General features: G+C 35.6%; 1 protein-coding gene and 1 pseudogene across 3 annotated transcripts in view; both read left to right on the plus strand.

The window, feature by feature from the left end:
* ZRANB3 (zinc finger RANBP2-type containing 3) overlaps positions 1-17,606 on the plus strand; it is a 306,476-nt gene that overhangs the window by 166,736 nt on the left and 122,134 nt on the right. For all 3 annotated transcript variants that reach the window (XM_078451346.2, XM_078451347.2, XM_078451348.2), the window contains one exon: positions 12,495-12,673. In XM_078451346.2, coding sequence (XP_078307472.2) covers positions 12,495-12,673 — 179 coding nt within the window. The remainder of the gene's footprint in view (positions 1-12,494; positions 12,674-17,606) is intronic.
* LOC132673379 (small ribosomal subunit protein eS26 pseudogene) lies at positions 14,095-17,191 on the plus strand (annotated as a pseudogene).

The following is a 17,606-nucleotide window of genomic DNA, read 5'->3' on the forward strand; positions in this document are numbered from 1 at the left end:
ACTATGAACAGGTCTATCTCCCTTTGGCCCCCTGGTGTTGTGTAAACTGTTTTTATGTTGCCTCTCAGTGTAGGCTGTTGTCTCTTTAAGGGCACTGACCAGGTGACAGATATGTCACCCTCCCAACTTGTCCAATAGTGAGTCAAGTAACTTTTTTAGTACCAGGCTCCAAGTCACATTGGTTTTACAGAGTCATGGATTTCAACCCCTCTAGTTTTTGAAGCCAAATGTTATGGGGATTAGTCTTCCCTGTGTGAGCTCCCTAGTGAGAGGGATCTTTTTTCTGCCCTCTCTCCACACATAATTCCTTCCCTCCTGTGGGCAGCCTCCCTCCACCTTGCGACCTTCCAAACCTTTCAGATGTAGCTTCTTCTCTATATTTAGTTGTGGAGTTTGTTCTGCCAGTCTTTGAATTACTGTTGGATTTATTGACTTGAAAGTGGATGATAATCTAGTTGTAAACATGGGAAGAGGTGATCTTAGGATCCTCCTACTCCACTATTGTCCCAAGCTCCTGCCCTTTGTTTCTTAGTCCTTGTTTTCATTTGCTTTTGAGAGACTCTTTTATTTATATTTGTGAACAGCATATTTACAATGCTACTATACAACATGGGTAATTTTGTATTTTTCCACACACTTTGCTTCCATTTATGAATGTATTATGTTTTGTTTCTTTGTATCACAACTAGATATTTTAGTGATGTGAGTTATTTATTCTTCCAATTTTTAAAAACTTGATCCACCAGAGTGGCTCAATCAGGTAGGCATCCAACTCTTAATCTCAGTTCAGTTCTTGATCTCAGGATCGTGAGTTCAAGCCCTGCATTGGGCTCCACACTGAGCATGATCCCTACTTAAAAAATAAAAAATAGGGGCGCCTGGGTGGCTCAGTCGGTTGAGCGTCCGACTTGGGCTCAGGTCATGATCTCACAGTTTGTGAGTTCGAGTCCCACATCAGGCTCTGTGCTGACAGCTCGGAGCCTGGAGCCTGCTTCAGATTCTGTGTCTCCCCCTCTCTCTGTGCCTCCCCTGCTCATGCTCTGCCTCTGTCTCTCAGTAATAAATAAACATTAAAAAATTTAAAAAAATAAAAAATAAAAATAAAAAATAAAAAGAAGGGATTTACTTAATTTTTTATCATAGCCCCTTTAATCAAGCTCTTTAATTGACAGTATGAAATAACAGATAAAGCATTGTACAAATTAGATTCCCTTTTAGAGTCTTTATTAAATTTCTGAAATGTCTTTTTATATTAAATTGTTAGTTCATCTAAACAGATTGTGAAGTTAGAAGCAAAATTCTGTTTTTGTTGAAGTTATTCTATATACTATATAGCAAAGTAGTGTTAGGAAAACATAATTCAACAGAGTTAATTTGAAGATCTAATTGGCTTTAACAATTCATGAATCGGACAATATGCCATTTAGCAAGTAGAGGGGAACGCCAAGAGTTGTATAAAATGGAAAGTTTTTATAGAAAAGGTGGGTGCTCAAAAATTATAAACAAAAGGAAAGAATAGATTGTTCCAAGTAGAGTCTCTTTCCCTTAGGGGGAAGAACTGTGGATTTTATCTTGCAGATTACCTCATCTTCCTTTGGGGAATGGAGAGTGCCTTTGTGGAGACTCATCAGTGTATCCATCAGAAGATTCCTTCCTGACCTGTTAAGACTTTTGGGGGGAAGTTGAAACTGCTATTAGATTAGGTATTAAGCTTTGTTTCACTGGCTTGGTGTCTTATTCTAAGTGACATCATTTTGGGCCTATTGTTGTCTTTCTAATAGTAGGAAGCACTGTTTAGGGTACTGCCTTGGAATTTTAATTGAAGATCATTTAAGTAACAAAGTTACATAGAATTTAATAGTTCAAAAGCAAAACGCTGAAAGTATCAATTCTGGTTTCACCTTTAAAAAAAAATCTTGATAATAAATGTCCAAATTTGGGGCAAAATACTCTTAAGATTTTTTCCCCATAAAATGTAGTCTTTAAAGTAGTTATTCCCAAAATGCAGCCTGAGAGACATCCACCTGAGAATCACTTTAGGAGCCATTATTTTAAAAGTCTAGTTTCAAAAAAAATACATAAATGTTTTAAAAAAAATAGGGCACCTCGGTGGCTTAGTCTGTTGAGCATCTGACTCTTGATTTCAGCTCAGGTCATGATCCCAAGGGTTGTGGGATAGAGCCCTGTGTGGGACTCTGCTTAAGATTCTCTCTTGCTGTCTCTCTGCCCCTCTCCCCTACTCATGCTCTCCCCCTCTCTTTCTTGCTCCAGAGAGAAAAGAAAGAAAGAAAGAAAGAAAGAAAGAAAGAAAGAAAGAAAGAAAGAAAGAAAGGGAAAGAAAGAAAATGTGTAGACATTCTTTTGAAAGCCCAGTTTCTTTAAATTACAATTTGTCAAGTTGGTGCCTGGAAGCCTGAATTTTCATCTAGCAAACACTCATAAGTAAGTTAGATTTTAAGAACCGAGGTCAAAACCAAAGTTTGGACTACTTTTTTTCTTTCCTTTTCTTTCTTTATTTACTCAGCATGTATAATTATGTTCTTTTTGTGTTGGGTGTTCATTTTCAAGAAATCCTCTAGGCACTAATCCCATAATACATATGGAGAATAGAATCTTACTACAGCTTGTTCATCTGATTTTAACTTTACAAAACAGATTTTTAAAAAGATATGAAAAATATATGGAAAAGCAACTCCTAATCTATGTTATTCTAACCTGATATTTATTTTACCTTAGGAGTGGTACTGTTTGAATGAATAATACATATCATTTCACATTACAGTTAAGTATCTCATTTTTTACCATGCCTTATGACTCTTTAAACCTAATTGTGAATGTAAGGGAGGAGATAAAATTTTCTCTCTATACTTCTGAGTTCTTGGCTGAGACTTTCTGTATAAAAGAGAAGAGAAATATAAATAGAAGCTTATTGAAATGAATACTTCATGTACAGAGTGGAGATACCCAAGAAAAATGATTAAACTCCCTGAAATGGCCTAATCCACCATCTTAAATACTATCTTCAGCTAAACGAAAGAAAGAGAGGTTCGAACAGTAATAGGAAGTTATCAGGAAAAGCATTGTAAACAAGAATAGGTGGTTAATGCAAATTTAGGTCATTGTCTTCTCTATTCATACAAGTTGTGTTTTTCAGTCATCCTTCCCTTGTAGGTACAGAGCAGGAGACACACAAAGAAATTTCCTTTATACATGTAAATTTTCCCCCAAAAATTATAACTTGTACTCCATTTTCACAACCTTTTCTGTGTCTGCTGATTGTCAAAACTAATCACCTCAGAGGCACCTGGGTGGCTTGGTCATTTAGGCATCCGACTCTTGATTTTGGCTTGGGTCATGTTCTTGCAGTTATGGAATCAAGCTCTGTGTCTGTGCTGACATTTCGGAGCCTGCTTGGGATTCTCCATCTCTCACTCTCTCTCTGCGCCCCCCCGCCCCCCCCAACACACACAGTCTCTCTCTGTCTCTGTCTTTCTCTCTCTGTCTTTCTCTTTCTCTCATTTCAACAACCTTCACAGCATCTTCACTAGGAGTAGATTCCATCTCAAAAAACCACTTTCTTTCCATATCCATAAGAAGAAAGTCCTCATCTGTTGAAGTGTTATGAGATTATAGCAATTCATCACATCTTCAGACTGTACTTCTAGTTCTCTTGCTATTTTCATCACATCTGCAGTTACTGCCTCCAGTAACATCCTGAATCTTTCAAAGTCATCAAGGAGGGTTGTATCAACTTTTTCCAAACTCCTGTTCATGTTGATACTTTTACCACTTCCCAGGAATCACAATGAATGTTCTTAATGGCATCTAGAATGGTGAATCCTCTCCAGAATGTTTTCAGTTGACTGCTCAGATTCATCAAAGGAATCATCATGACAGCTGTAACCTCATGAAATGTATTTCTTAAATAATAAGATTTGAACATCAGAATTACTCCATGATCCAAGGGCTGCAGAATGGATGTTATATTAGGCAAGAAAACAACATGTTATATTAGGCAAGAAAACAACATGCCTTACGTCTCATTTTACATTTCTTTCCACCAGAGCTCTTGAGGGACCAGGTTCATTGTCAATTAGCAGTAATAGTTTGAGAGGCATCTTTTTCTCCAAGCAGTAGGTCTCAGCAGTGGACTTAAAATAGTCTAAACCATGTGGTGATCAGATGTGCTGTCACCCAGCCTTTGTTGTTCCATTTGTAGAATATAGGCAGAGTAGATTGAGTATAATTCTTAAAGGCCCTAGGATTTTTGGAATGTAAGTGAGCATTGACTTCAAGTCAACAATTGGGTTAGCCCCTACCAGAGCTTACCCTTTGAAGCTTTTTTTTTTTAAATTTTTTAAATGTTTGTTTATTTTTGAGAAAGAGCATGAACTGCAAAGGGGCAGAGAGAGAGAGGGAGACACAGAATCTGAAGCAGATCTCATAACCAGATGACTAAAACTTTCTCCATATCAGTAATAAGGCTGTTTTGCTTTCTTTATCATTCATGTGTTTCCTGGAGTAGCACTTTTAATTTCTTTCAAGAACGTTTCCTTTGCATTCACAACTTGGCTAACTGTTTTGTGCAAGAGGCCCAGCTTTCGACCTTTCTCGGCTTTCAACATTCCTTCCTCACTAAGCTTAATCATTTCTAGCTAGCTTTTGATTTGAAGTGAGAGATGTGAGACTCTTCCTTTCACAGGAACCATTAGAGGCCATGGTAGGATTGGTTTTTTTTTTTTTTTTTTTTAATTTTTTTTTTTAATGTTTATTTATTTTTGAGACAGAGAGGGACAGAGCATCAACGGGGGAGGGTCAGAGAGAGAGAGGGAGACACAGAATCTGAAACAGGCTCCAGGCTCTGAGCTGTCAGCACAGAGCCCGACGCGGGGCTCGAACTCACAGACCGTGAGATCGTGACCTGAGCCGAAGTCGGACGCTTAACCGACTGAGCCACCCAGGCACCCCTATGGTAGGATTGTTAATTGGCGTAATTTCAATATTGTTGTGACTCAGGGAATAGAGAGGCCCAAGGAGGGAGAGGGAGAAGGATGGGGGGACAACTGGTTGGTGGAATAGTCAGAACACACAATATTTGTCAATTAAGTTTTACATCTTCTATGGGCGTGGTTTGTGGTACCCCAACACAGTTAATGATAGTAACATCAAAAGATGCCTCATCATTGATCACCATAATCAAATATAATTATAATGAAAAAGTTTGAAATATTGCAGGAATTATCAAAATGTGGCACAGAGACATAAAGTGAGCAAATGCTATTAGAAAAATGGCATCAATAGATTTGCTTGTTACAGAGTTTCCACAAACCTTTAATTTAAAAAAAAAAAAACCACTTAGCAAACCACATAAATGAAGAGCAATACAATGAGGTATGCCTGTATAACTTAATCTACAAGGATAAGGAAATAGTTCTGCTAAAACACACATCTGTTTAAAAGAAATAAATAATTGAACGTAGGATTTCAGTCTGACATTTGTATATGTGGGTTTCTTTACTGAATTTAGTTTCTCATTAAGATTTAAAGTCTATGTATCTAAAAGTGTTCTTTAAAGGAGTCTGTTCTAGAACAAATTGGTTACCTACTCTAAAGATAAACCTACATCCTTACTCTAAATATACAAACTGCTTTTAACTTTAAAACCGGAAACTTCCAAAAAAAATTTTTTTTAACTGAAAACTTTTAGTCACACAAATTCTCAATCAAGAGACATCTTCTGTATGCAATTGCTATATAAATGCAATCACAAAAAATTGAAAATGAAATTCTTTGTGTCAGGATCATAATTATTTAATTGATCTTAATAATTTTGTGGCATATGACATTTAGAAAATCTAGAATTATTCTCCTAAATAAAATAGTGTTTTATTATTTTGAATACAATGATAAAATGTACTTTTAAAGTTAAAATATTCAATTTAATTCTTCTTAGGTAGTACCTAGACAGTTGTACCATTATTGAGTTATGGCTTTAATTCTTAATAGATGATTTAGACTTAATTTTCTTGAAACATTGGACCATTCACCCTAACAGAATCTTTTGTAGTGAGAGCCAAAGGGTTTGAACCACTTACTGAGTATAGTTACTTCTGTGTATCCAAATTCTTTGAGTGTGTTATTGGTTTTATAATGGAATGTTACACTACTACAAATTCTTTGGAAAATGCTTGAAATGTAAGTACATTAAAAAAAATTTTATATATATATATATATATATCAAAAAATTGTTCCAACAATTATTTTTCTATGTACAAATTTTATCTAGAGCTCAGTTTTCCTAGAGTATGAGATCCACTCTTTCCTTAATGGGAGCATGAGATTATGGTAATATACTTATACTTTTTAGTTTGAATTGTGTTTTATTTGAGGAGGTCCCATCAAATTTTATTTTCTACTGGATTGTGTCTATAAAGAGGAACAACCAATAGCAAAAACCTATGGAATAACATTAGCAACTGTCTAATTTCATCCATGTTGATAAATATCCCAATTTCCAGAAATCACCTTTAGTTATTTAACTATATGATCTTTATTTGTTTTTATGTTTATTTATTTTGAGAGAAAGACAGAATGTGAGCAGAAGAGGGACAAAGAGAGGGAGAGAAACACAGAATCCAAAGAAGACTCCTGGCTCCAAGTTGTCAGCACAGAACCCAACGCAGGGCTTGAACTCACAAACTGTGAGATCATGACCTGAGATGAAGTCGGACACTCAACCAACTGAGCCATCCAGGCACCCCAACTACACTCTCTTTAAAGTAAAGAGATGCTCAGTAGAAGATTTGAGATTTTAACCTAGAAAAGTAACCAGATAAAAATTGTTTAGAGCCTCATTTTTTAGGTAAATCATCTAATGGCATAGGTATGCCATCTCTAACTATGCAGATTCAGAAATACATTCTTTTCAGTGATTCCAAGTTGATCAGAACCTAAGATATTTTACTCAAGGCAATAAAGCTCAAGGAAAATTTTTCCTGTAAATTAAAATGTCAGTTTATTAACATGTATTGAGAAATCGCTTTCCTGTTCTTGTGGTCACCCTAAGGAGGCAGGATGGACTCTTCTATTCAAAATTTGTTTTGGATATTAAGAATGATGATGCCAGCATTCAAACATTAAAAATGGAATCAGACTCTTTATTATACACTTTACTTTGCTTCCATTGTTTATTTTTGTATTCAGCACATTATCTCCTTAGCTAAATTAATCCTTCCATTTTTTTTAATGTTTATTTGTTTATTTTGAGAGACAGAGAGAGAGAGAGAGAGAGAGGGAGAGAGAGAGAGAGAGAGAGAGAGATCATGAATGGGGAGGGATAGAGAACCCCAAGCATGTTCCATGTTGTCAGTGCAGAGTCTGATGCAGGGCTCGATTCCACGAACTATGAGATCATGACCTGAGTGAAATCAAGAGTGGGATGCTTAACTGACTGAGACACCCATGTGCCCCATCATTTCTTATACTTAAGACTCGTTGGTTTGGGAACCTTTCTTTTTAAAATGGCTCCTTATTTCTTAATTGATACTTTCTTAAAATTAAATAGTTCTTAAAAGGCAGTCATAATTCTTTATTAAGAAATCATGTGATAAGATAGCTGGGAACAGTAAGAAAATATTTAGAATTTCCTAAACTTGATGAAATAGTACACTCATAGCTCCCCAAACTGGTTTTCTATTCTTCAGCTGCCTAGATCTATCACTAGAGGTATGTTCAGTCCTTTCTCTTCTTAAAGCCAGATGCCACATAGTTGAAACAGGCTGCTTACACCTGTTTTCTATCAGAGACTACTCGGTCTAGCTCTTTCTAGGTCTCAGTATGCATTGAGCCATTGGGACATGAAGAGAAAAATCCCAGAGAGGAGGTAACTTGAGAGAAAGACCTGAGAAATCTGCATACATGTTACCCTCACACACTAGCCATCCCCTAAAGTGTACTTCCACAGGATGCCACTCCAGAATACCCAGCAGAAATTCGTAGTTGGAGGAGAAAGAATAAGGCAGAGATTTCAGCATTATTGTGGTACTCAGGAGACAGATCAGAGTTGTGCCTTGTCAAGGTGGAAGAATCTTGGTAAATACACTGCCTGGGCTTATGGTAGTAAAGACCATACCCTAGTAATAAGAACAAAACTGAAATAAACTTGTTCTTACAAAACCTAAAACCAAGACTTAAAGGGAATGAGGTATCTGCTGGTACTCAATTTGCCTTGGCTAAAGAAAACTTAACCTAATTTCCACCTGGGTGAATTTATCATCTAAAGCTTCTATAGCTTCTTCACAATTAATTTCTGGAATCCAATGAAAAATAAAAGGAGTGCTGAGAAAACAGTACCAAAAAAAAAATTAGGAATACAATCCACAGGTGATCATATGTTGATGTTATCAGAAGGAGATTTTAAAATAGCATTGACTATTTTATTCAAGAAAATCAAGGAAGTGGTGGACAACAGAAATGAAAAGATGAAAATTTTCAATGGAGAATTTAATCTATTAAAAAGAATCTAAAAATACTAAATTTTAAAAGAGTCTGGTGACCACTTTAGAGCTGAAAAATGACATATCTGGAATTAAGAATTTATTCAGTTGCTGTAATATAATAGCAAATATACAAGAAAACAAGATTAGGGAACCAGGAGATTAAAAAAAATTCATACTTCTAATTAGATTAGCTTTTCCATACATCAGAAGTATTCTTATCCTTTCCTGTATTTATGCTAGTTTCCTCTCTCTTCCCCTTTCTCAGTTCATAACTTCTCTCTCCCCAACTGTGTTTTTTTCTATCTATTGTTTCCATTTTTTCCCCACATATCCCTATTGAAGATCTGTGTCCCTATGTTAGTAGCAGACAATATTAGGAAATTTAGTTAAGTGACTCATTAATAGGTGCCTGGAAGGCTAACATAGGCAAAGTCACACTACATGAAGTGTGAAAAGGTCCACGTAGAAAGGCACCAAGGAAATTAATCAGCAAGTAGAAGGTAAAGATCCAGTATAAAATCTGGAGTCCCAAAGAATCCTACTTCCCAGAAAGTTACTGTAGCAAACAGACCCTTACTTCCCAAGAAGTTTAAATTAAGGAAATGGTCTGTGAACCCACTGTAGAAAGCAAAACCAGGTAACCATAGCTGTAGCATAGAGTTACTTAGTGGTATGGTCCATACACACAGAATTGGCCATGGCTCATTTCCTGGAAATGTACGCCTTTGTCATCGTTAGGTATAAGCAGCAATACCAATGACCCCAAGCCAGGAAACATCAGTAATTTGTAAATTACTGCTGCCTTGAAGCCATACTGATCTCAGAATCCAGGGATGTTTAAGTTGGTTCAGCTATGAGTATTGGAGGGCCTTTGAGAACAAGAAAACATACCAGTCATTATACCAGATGTTGGTGCATAATTGCTCTTTGGTTTGGGTTTATAAAAGTAAGTAATATAAAAGTTTTTTATTTCTCTTAGTATTAGGTCTGCTACCGTCGGATAAATCTTAAATTTGGCTATGTAGGCCTAAAGGTTGGGATTGTATGCTATTCTTTAGAAAGAGATATAGAATATTAGCTTGTAAAATGCTTTAATTTGGTTAAAAAATTTTTTTCTTGATGTTTATTCATTTTTTGAGAGACAGAACAAGCAGGGGAGGGGTAGAGAGAGAGGAAGACACAGAATCCAAAGCAGGCTGCAGACTCTGAGCTAGCAGCACAGAGCCCTATGCAGGGCTTGAACTCACCAACCACAAGATCATGACCTGAGCTGAAGTCAAACGCTTAGTGAACTGAGCCACCTAGTCACCCCTAATTTTGTAATAAAATATGTATCTTTGTGAGTGTGTCTACATTCCTACATTATTTTAACCTGTTACCAAACCCTGCCTACCTTAATATGAATTTTATTCTTCAAACAGTAGATAAGAAAGAATTTTTATCTGCAACTGGATTTTGTTTCAATATTAAAAGCTTATATATCCAGTATTTTTTTAAAAATTTTAGATTTATTGAGGTATAACAGAAAAACAAGTTTCAAGACACATAAATTATACATTATGGTAACCTGACAGATGTATACATTATAAAAGGATTCCCTGCATATATTTAACACATCAGCATCTCACATATCTACACTTTTCTGGTGTTTTGTTTTGTTTTGTTTTGTTCTGTTTTGTTTTGTGACAAGATATGAGTTCCACCATCCCACCATCCCTCAGTCATAAACACTGTATTATCAACCGTTGTCACAATGCTTTACCTCAGGTTCTCAGACCTTATTCATCTTGTAGCTGAAAGTTTGTACCCTTTTGCCAGCCTCTCCCTATCTTCCCTGTCCCTTAGCCCTGGCAACCACTTTTTTTACTGTTACTATGAGTTTGGTGCTTTCTTTTTTTTTCTTTTCTTTTTTTCCCCCCAAAGATTCTATGTATAAGTGTTACCATGCTTTATTTATCGTTCTCTGTCTGGATTATTTCAGTTAGCATAATGTCCTTGCATTCCACCCAGGTTGTGTCAAATGGCAGAGTTTTCTTCTTTCTCAAGACTGAATAATATTCCATTGAATATAAATACCACAACTTTTCAGTTCAGCCACTGATGGACACTTAGGTTATTTGTGTACATTAAAAGCTTTTAGACTTAGCTTTGGATCTATTCTTGAATGTTATTTGCCTCAGAACTTTGAAATGTTAGCTAATATTATTGCTCTTGCACTAAAATCTTTTCATTAACCTTCTTTCCTAATTTTTCTCTACCTGGGTTTTGCTTGTCCCACAGAATTGAACAATCTTGATCTTTATTTACTCATTAATTTGCTTTTACGTTCAAATATCTGAACACCAGGACAGAAACAAAGTCACTTCCTATGTTTCATTTACCTTGTCTCCCTTTGACAGTCTTTATTCCAGTCACAAGAACATTTTCCTAAGTAATTCACACTAGTTTTCTTTTTGAGTGTGATTGATATAAATATAAACTTGCTTGAATATTCTAGGATTTCTTTTTTGTTGTTGTTAATACCAGTAGTTAAGCGAAAAATTCATAAACAAAACAAGATTTTCTTAGTGGAGACTTGCTAAAAGCCCCAACTTCCTTTTTATCTTTTCCTCTTTAATTTTGCTCAGCATTTAAAACTTAGTAGTATAAGTTAACTGTTTTAGGTATTTGTGTCTTTTTTTATCTTTGAATAGTCACGTCAGAAGGACTTAGGTCTTTTTGTCCTTCTCTTATGGTTCACAATAATAACTACTTTTTCTAAAAAGGCAGTGTTGTTGTGGTATAATTCACACTGTTAGGTAAATTCATCCTTTTTACACGTATAATTCTTTAAGTTGACAAATGCATACAGACATATAAGTGCTCCCACAGCCAATACAGAACATTGGGGCGCCTGGGTGGCTCAGTGGGTTAAGCGTCCGACTTCGGCTCAGGTCTTGATCTCACGGTTCATGGGTTCGAGCCCCGCATCGGGCTCTGTGCTGACAGCTCAGAGCCTGGAGCCTGCTTTGGATTCTGCGTCTCCCTCTCTCTTTGTTCCTCCCCTGCTCTGTCTCTCTCTCAAAAATAAAGATTAAAAAAAAAATTAAAAAAAAACACAGAACATCATCCCCCAAGATTCCTTTATGCTGCCCTCCTCCTTCCATCCCTAGACTCTGATGTGTTTTCTGTCTCTATTGTTTTGTGTTTCTCTGGATGACCTAAACATGGAATCACGTGGCTTTTGGGCTTGGCTTCTTTCATTTAGCAACATGTGTTTGGGTTTCACTCATGTTGTTGTGTATAGCAATAGTTTGCTCCTTTTTTATTGATAAATGGTATTCTATTACATGGATATACCATGATTTTCATCCATGCACCCATTTAAGTACATTTGGGTTGTCTTCATATTCTGGGTATTATGAACAAAACCACTAAAAACATTCATTTAGTAACTTCTTTTTAAATGAGTACTGCTTAAAAATGGGGCATTATAATGTAAGTGTGAAAACACAAGTGCAAAGACACCAGAGACCTGGGTTCTCATACTATTTTGCATCCAGTTAACTACCTGTTAAGTTGAACAGATAATTTAACCTCTCTGTTCTTACCTTTTTTGTAAAATGTGCATATTTTATGCCTTCTTCTAGCTTTAAAATAGCATGGTATTGTGATGTATAGTAAGGCATTTACTCTTGTGCCAAGAGAACTTATAAATGCTCACATAAATATTTCTAAAATTAAGTTATATGAATTAAGTATAACTAATATTTCAAATTACAGGTTATTTTGTCTCTAAGTCCAGTCACAAATGATTGGAAAATAATAGTTTGCTTAATGAATTTTAAAGGTCATCATAATCATAAGCTTTTAACCATGTAATCCAATTGATTTTACATCAGAAAATTATTTTGATGACTCTTAAGTAAATATTTGATAAGTATTTTCATTTAAAATATGTCAGCATTTATTTATGTACTTATGTATTTATGTATTTTTTATTTATTTTTAATGTAGATGGGTCTAGGAAAGACAATCCAGGCAATTGCAATTGCTTACTTCTATAAGGAGGAATGGCCGCTTTTAATAGTGGTCCCTTCATCTCTGAGATACCCTTGGACAGAAGAAATGGAGAAATGGATCCCAGAGCTAAGTCCAGAGGATATCAGTGTTATTCAGAATAAAACTGATATTGGGTAAGAACAACTTTTTAATCTTTAAGGGGGAAAAAAGCCTTCTCACATGTAATTAGTAAATGCTAATGTTTAGAATGATGTATAACCTATAAGCCATAATTTAGAACTAAGAGAGTAGAGTGGAGAATTTTACTTTACATTTTAAAATCTGTATTATTTATCTAAAACCCAGCAGTATACTTAATGCTTTAAATTCCTTTTTGGTGTATTTTTAAAGTAAATGTAAATAGGTGTACTTTGAAAGATTTATGTAATATATCTACTTTATATATACTTTAAATATACTTAAAACTCACTATTTTGGGGTTCAAAAATACATTTCACAACTTTTCAATGATTAATTTGAAGTTTATGAGCTTTTATTGTCTGCAGCGATGGTAGATTTTGCTTTCCAAATTCTTGGTTGATATGCAAGTTTTATATGTCACTCAAAATGAGTATTTACCAGTTTTATTTTCTTTATTACATTGATTTATAATTTTAATACTTTCTAATTGAAAATATTTGTTTTGAGATTATTTCAAGTTTCTCCTCAAAAATAAATCATAATGTAACTACTTAGGTTTTTTGTTTTTTTTTTTTTATTTGTTTTCTAGCCATGGGGATAAACCAATCTATTTGTATATTGATGATTTATTACATTGTATTTATAAGTGAATTACACAAATTATCATGTCTCTAAAAGTTCAAAATAACCAATTTCTGACCCTCAAATAACAGGTAGTATATATATATTTGAAATAAATGTCTGTTGGGGCGCCTGGGTGGCTCAGTCGGTTAAGCGTCCGACTTCGGCTCAGGTCACGATCTCACGGTCTGTGAGTTCGAGCCTGCGTCGGGCTCTGTGCTGACTGCTCAGAGCCTGGAGCCTGTTTCAGATTCTGTGTCTCCCTCTCTCTCTGACCCTCCCCCGTTCATGCTCTGTCTCTCTCTGTCTCAAAAATAAATAAATGTTAAAAAAAAAAAAAAAGAAAGAAAGAAATGTCTGTTAATACTTAGATTTTTTAAAATTATGGTATTATTGTACTGTGTTGTTTTCTCTAGGATTGTTAACATAAAGACTATTTGTAACAATGAAGTTGGCCTTTGTGAATGTCCTAACAAAATAGTTGGAGGCTTTTTCTCTTTTGACCTTTGAACTATTAAGTCTATAAAATATGTCTTTATGGACTTAAGGAAATTTGGACAGTATTTTCATGGTCAAAGTAAAATTTTGGTAATAATTTTAAATTTCCTCTTGTCCAATAAAACTGCATAAAATTTACAACTTAAGGATTTAGAGAATGTAGGCCTTTGTATGCACATTTTGTTAGCTATAGTTTATTTAAAAGTTTACATTTAATTTTCTTAAAATATATATCTTCTCCCATCTTTTATAATATTTAGGTCATCTAGTTTTCCTTATTCTTTAGGAAATACTGTTTAGCAATTAAATAGAGGCCAATATTTTTATTTGGATAACATTTGGTATCTGTTAGAATGTATTACAACCCAGAGTATAACTTTTCTGGAGGATCTCAGTTTAGGAAAAGAAAAACTTACCATTGTCTTCCAAGTACTTAAAGAAATAGCTTTAAATGCATACTAACATCTGGCAACATGCATTTACCACAAATACATGTAACTCCTTTTGGCATATGCCAATTATGCCTGAAATGTTCTGCAGTGGACTTTCAAGCTCTTGTTTTTTGTATATGGTTCTCAGTATACCTAAGTTAGTTAGTAATATTAACCCTATGCTTTTCTTCTGTCAGCTTTTCTGGTGTTTGATTATAACAAGAAAATCCTAAGTCTCTATATTAACTAGATTTACCCAGGGCTTAAAACGTAGTTGACATTAAGAAAAAAATGTAAGTGTTGTAAATATTTATGCATCCAACATGAGAATACCCAAATATATAAAGCAATTATTAACAAATTTAAAGGAAGTACTCGATAGTAATATGATTATAGTAGAGGAGTTTAACACCTCACTTACATCAGTGAATAGATCATCCAAACAGAAAATCAACAAGAAAACAGTGCCTTTGAATGACACACTGGACTAGATGGATTTAACAGATACATTCAGAACATTCCATCCTAAAACAGCTTAATACACATTTGTTTTCAAGTGTATTTGGAATATTCTCAAAATAGATCACATATTAGGCCACAAAACAAATCTCAACAAATTGAAAAAGATCCAAATTATATCATGTATCTTTTCTGACCACCATGTTACAAAACTAGAAATCCACCACCACAGTCTGGAAACAACACAAATACATGGTGGTTAAATAACATGCTACTAAATAATGAATGCGTTGACCAAATCAAAGAAGAAATCAAAATTTACTTGGAGAGAAAAAATGAAAACACAGTGGTCCATCCTGTCTCAGGTCCTCACTTCTAAGATGACCAAGGAAAGAAAGAATAATAGGCCAAAAGGGGCCACAGCCACATGCAGCCTGTTTGTTGCATCACCTGTGCCTGTTGCGTTCCCAAGGACAAGGCCATCAAGAAGTTCATTATTCAGCACATAGTAGAGGCCACCACTGTTGAGGACGTTTCCAAAGTGAGTATCTTCAATGACTGTGTGCTTCCCAAGCTATACATGAAACTACATTACTGTGTGAGCTGTGCCATACACAGCAAGGTGGTCAGGAATTGCTCTGGTGATGCATAGATGGAATGAACACCCTCACCCTGATTTAGACCTGCAGGTGCTACCTCGCAACCACTACCAAAGCCCATGTGAGGGGCCAGGTCCTTAAGGACTGAAGAAAAACTGTTTTCTAGAGGGGCACCTGGGTGGCTCAGTCAGTTAAGCCTATGACTTTGGCTCAGGTCATGATCTTGTGGTTTGTGCATTTGAGCCCCACGTCGGACGCTGTGCTGACAGCTCAGAGCCTGGAGCCTGCTTCAGATTCTGTGTCCACCCCTCTTCTGCTCACGCTCTGTGTCTCTCTGTCTCTTGATAATAAATAAATGTTAAAAATTTATGAAAACTGTTTTCTGGAAAAAATAAAATGGAGATTATATTTAAAAAGAAAAGAAAACACAATCATCCAAAACCTTTGGGATGTGACAAAACCAGTCCTAAGAGGGAAACGTACAGCAATACAATTCTACCTCAAGAAGGGGAAAAAAAAAAAACACCTCAAATAAACAATCTAACTTTACACCTAAATGAGCTAAAAAGAACAAAATCCATAACCAGCAGAAAGATAATAATAAATATTGGAACAAAAATAAAAGAAATAGAAACTAAATAATAACAGCAACACAGTAGAACAAGTCTGTGAAACCAGCAGCTGGTTCTTTAAAGAATGAACAATATTGATGATAACCCTCTAGCCAGACTTAAAAAAAAAATCAGAAATGGAAAAGGAGAAATAATAACCAACACCACAGAAATACAAAAGATTATGAGAGATTATTATGAAAAATTGTATGCCCACAAATTGAACAACCTAGAAGAAATGGACTAATTCCTGGAAACATATAATCTCCCAACACTGAGTCAGGAAGAAATAGAAAATTTGAACTGGCTGATTACCAGCAGTGTAATCAAATCAATATTCAAAAAAGTGAAACAAAAGTCCAGGACCACATAGCTTCACAGGAGAATTCTACCAAACATTTAAAGAGTTAATACTTATTCCTCTCAAACTATTCCAAAGAATAAAAAAGGAAGGAAAATTTCCAGATCGTTCTATGAGGCCACCATTACCTTGATACCAAACCAGACAAAGACACCACCAAAAAAGAGAACTACAGTCCAAGATTCCTTATGCGCATAGTTGCAAAAATCCTCAACAAAATACTAGCAAACCAAATCCAACAATGTATGTTAAAAAATCATTCACCAGGATCCATCAGAATTCATTTCCAGGAGCCAAGGGTAGTTCAGTATTCACAAATCAATCAACTTGTTACATTACATCAATAAAGGATTGGGGCACCTGGGTGGTTCAGTTGGTTGAGAGTCTGACTTTGGCTCAGGTCATGATCTCACGGTTTGTGAGTTCAAGCCCCACATGGGGCTCTGTGCTGACAGCACGAACCCTGCTTGGGATTCTCTCTCCCTCCCTCTCTTTCTCTCTCTCCCTCCCTCCCTCCCTCCACTCATGTTCTCTCTCTCAAATAATCTTTAAAAATAAATAAATAAAAGGATAAGAACCATATTATCATTTCAATAGATGAAAATAAAAGCATTTGACAAACTACAAGATACATTCATGATAAAAATCCTCAACAAAGAAGGTTTAGAGGGAACATATCTCACCATAATAAAGACCTTATATGAAAAATTCACAGCTAACATCATCCTTAATGAGTAAAAAACTGAGAGGTTTTCCCTAAAGGTCAGGAACAAGACAGGGATGTCTACTCTCACCATTTTTGTTCAACATAGTACTGGAAATCTTAGCCACAGCAGTCAGACAAGAAAAAGAAAGAAAAGGCATCCAAATTGATAAGAGGTAAACCTTTCACTGTTTGCAGATGACATGATATGCTATATAGAAAACCATTAAAGATTCCACCAATCTGATAAATGAATTCAGTAACATCACAAGATAGAAAATGCACTTCTATACACTAATAATGAAGCAGCAGAAAGAGAAATTAAGAAAATAATCCCAGGGGCGCCTGGGTGGCTCAGTCGGTTAAGCCTCCGACTTCGGCTCAGGTCATGATCTCACGGTCCGTGGGTTCGAGCCCCGCGTAGGGCTCTGTGCTGACAGCTCAGAGCCTGGAGCCCGTTTCAGATTCTGTGTCTCCCTCTCTCTCTGCCCCTCCCTTGTTCATGCTCTGTCTCTCTCTGTCTCAAAAATAAATAAACGTTAAAAAAAATTTAAAAAAATAGAAAATAATCCCATTTACAATTGCACCAAAAATAGTATGATACTTAGGAATAAACTTAACCAAAGAGGTGAAAGACCTGTAC

The sequence above is a fragment of the Panthera onca genome, chromosome C1 (genome assembly GCF_046562875.1).
Source record: "Panthera onca isolate mPanOnc1 chromosome C1, mPanOnc1 haplotype 2, whole genome shotgun sequence".
NCBI classification, from domain to species: Eukaryota; Metazoa; Chordata; class Mammalia; order Carnivora; family Felidae; genus Panthera; species Panthera onca.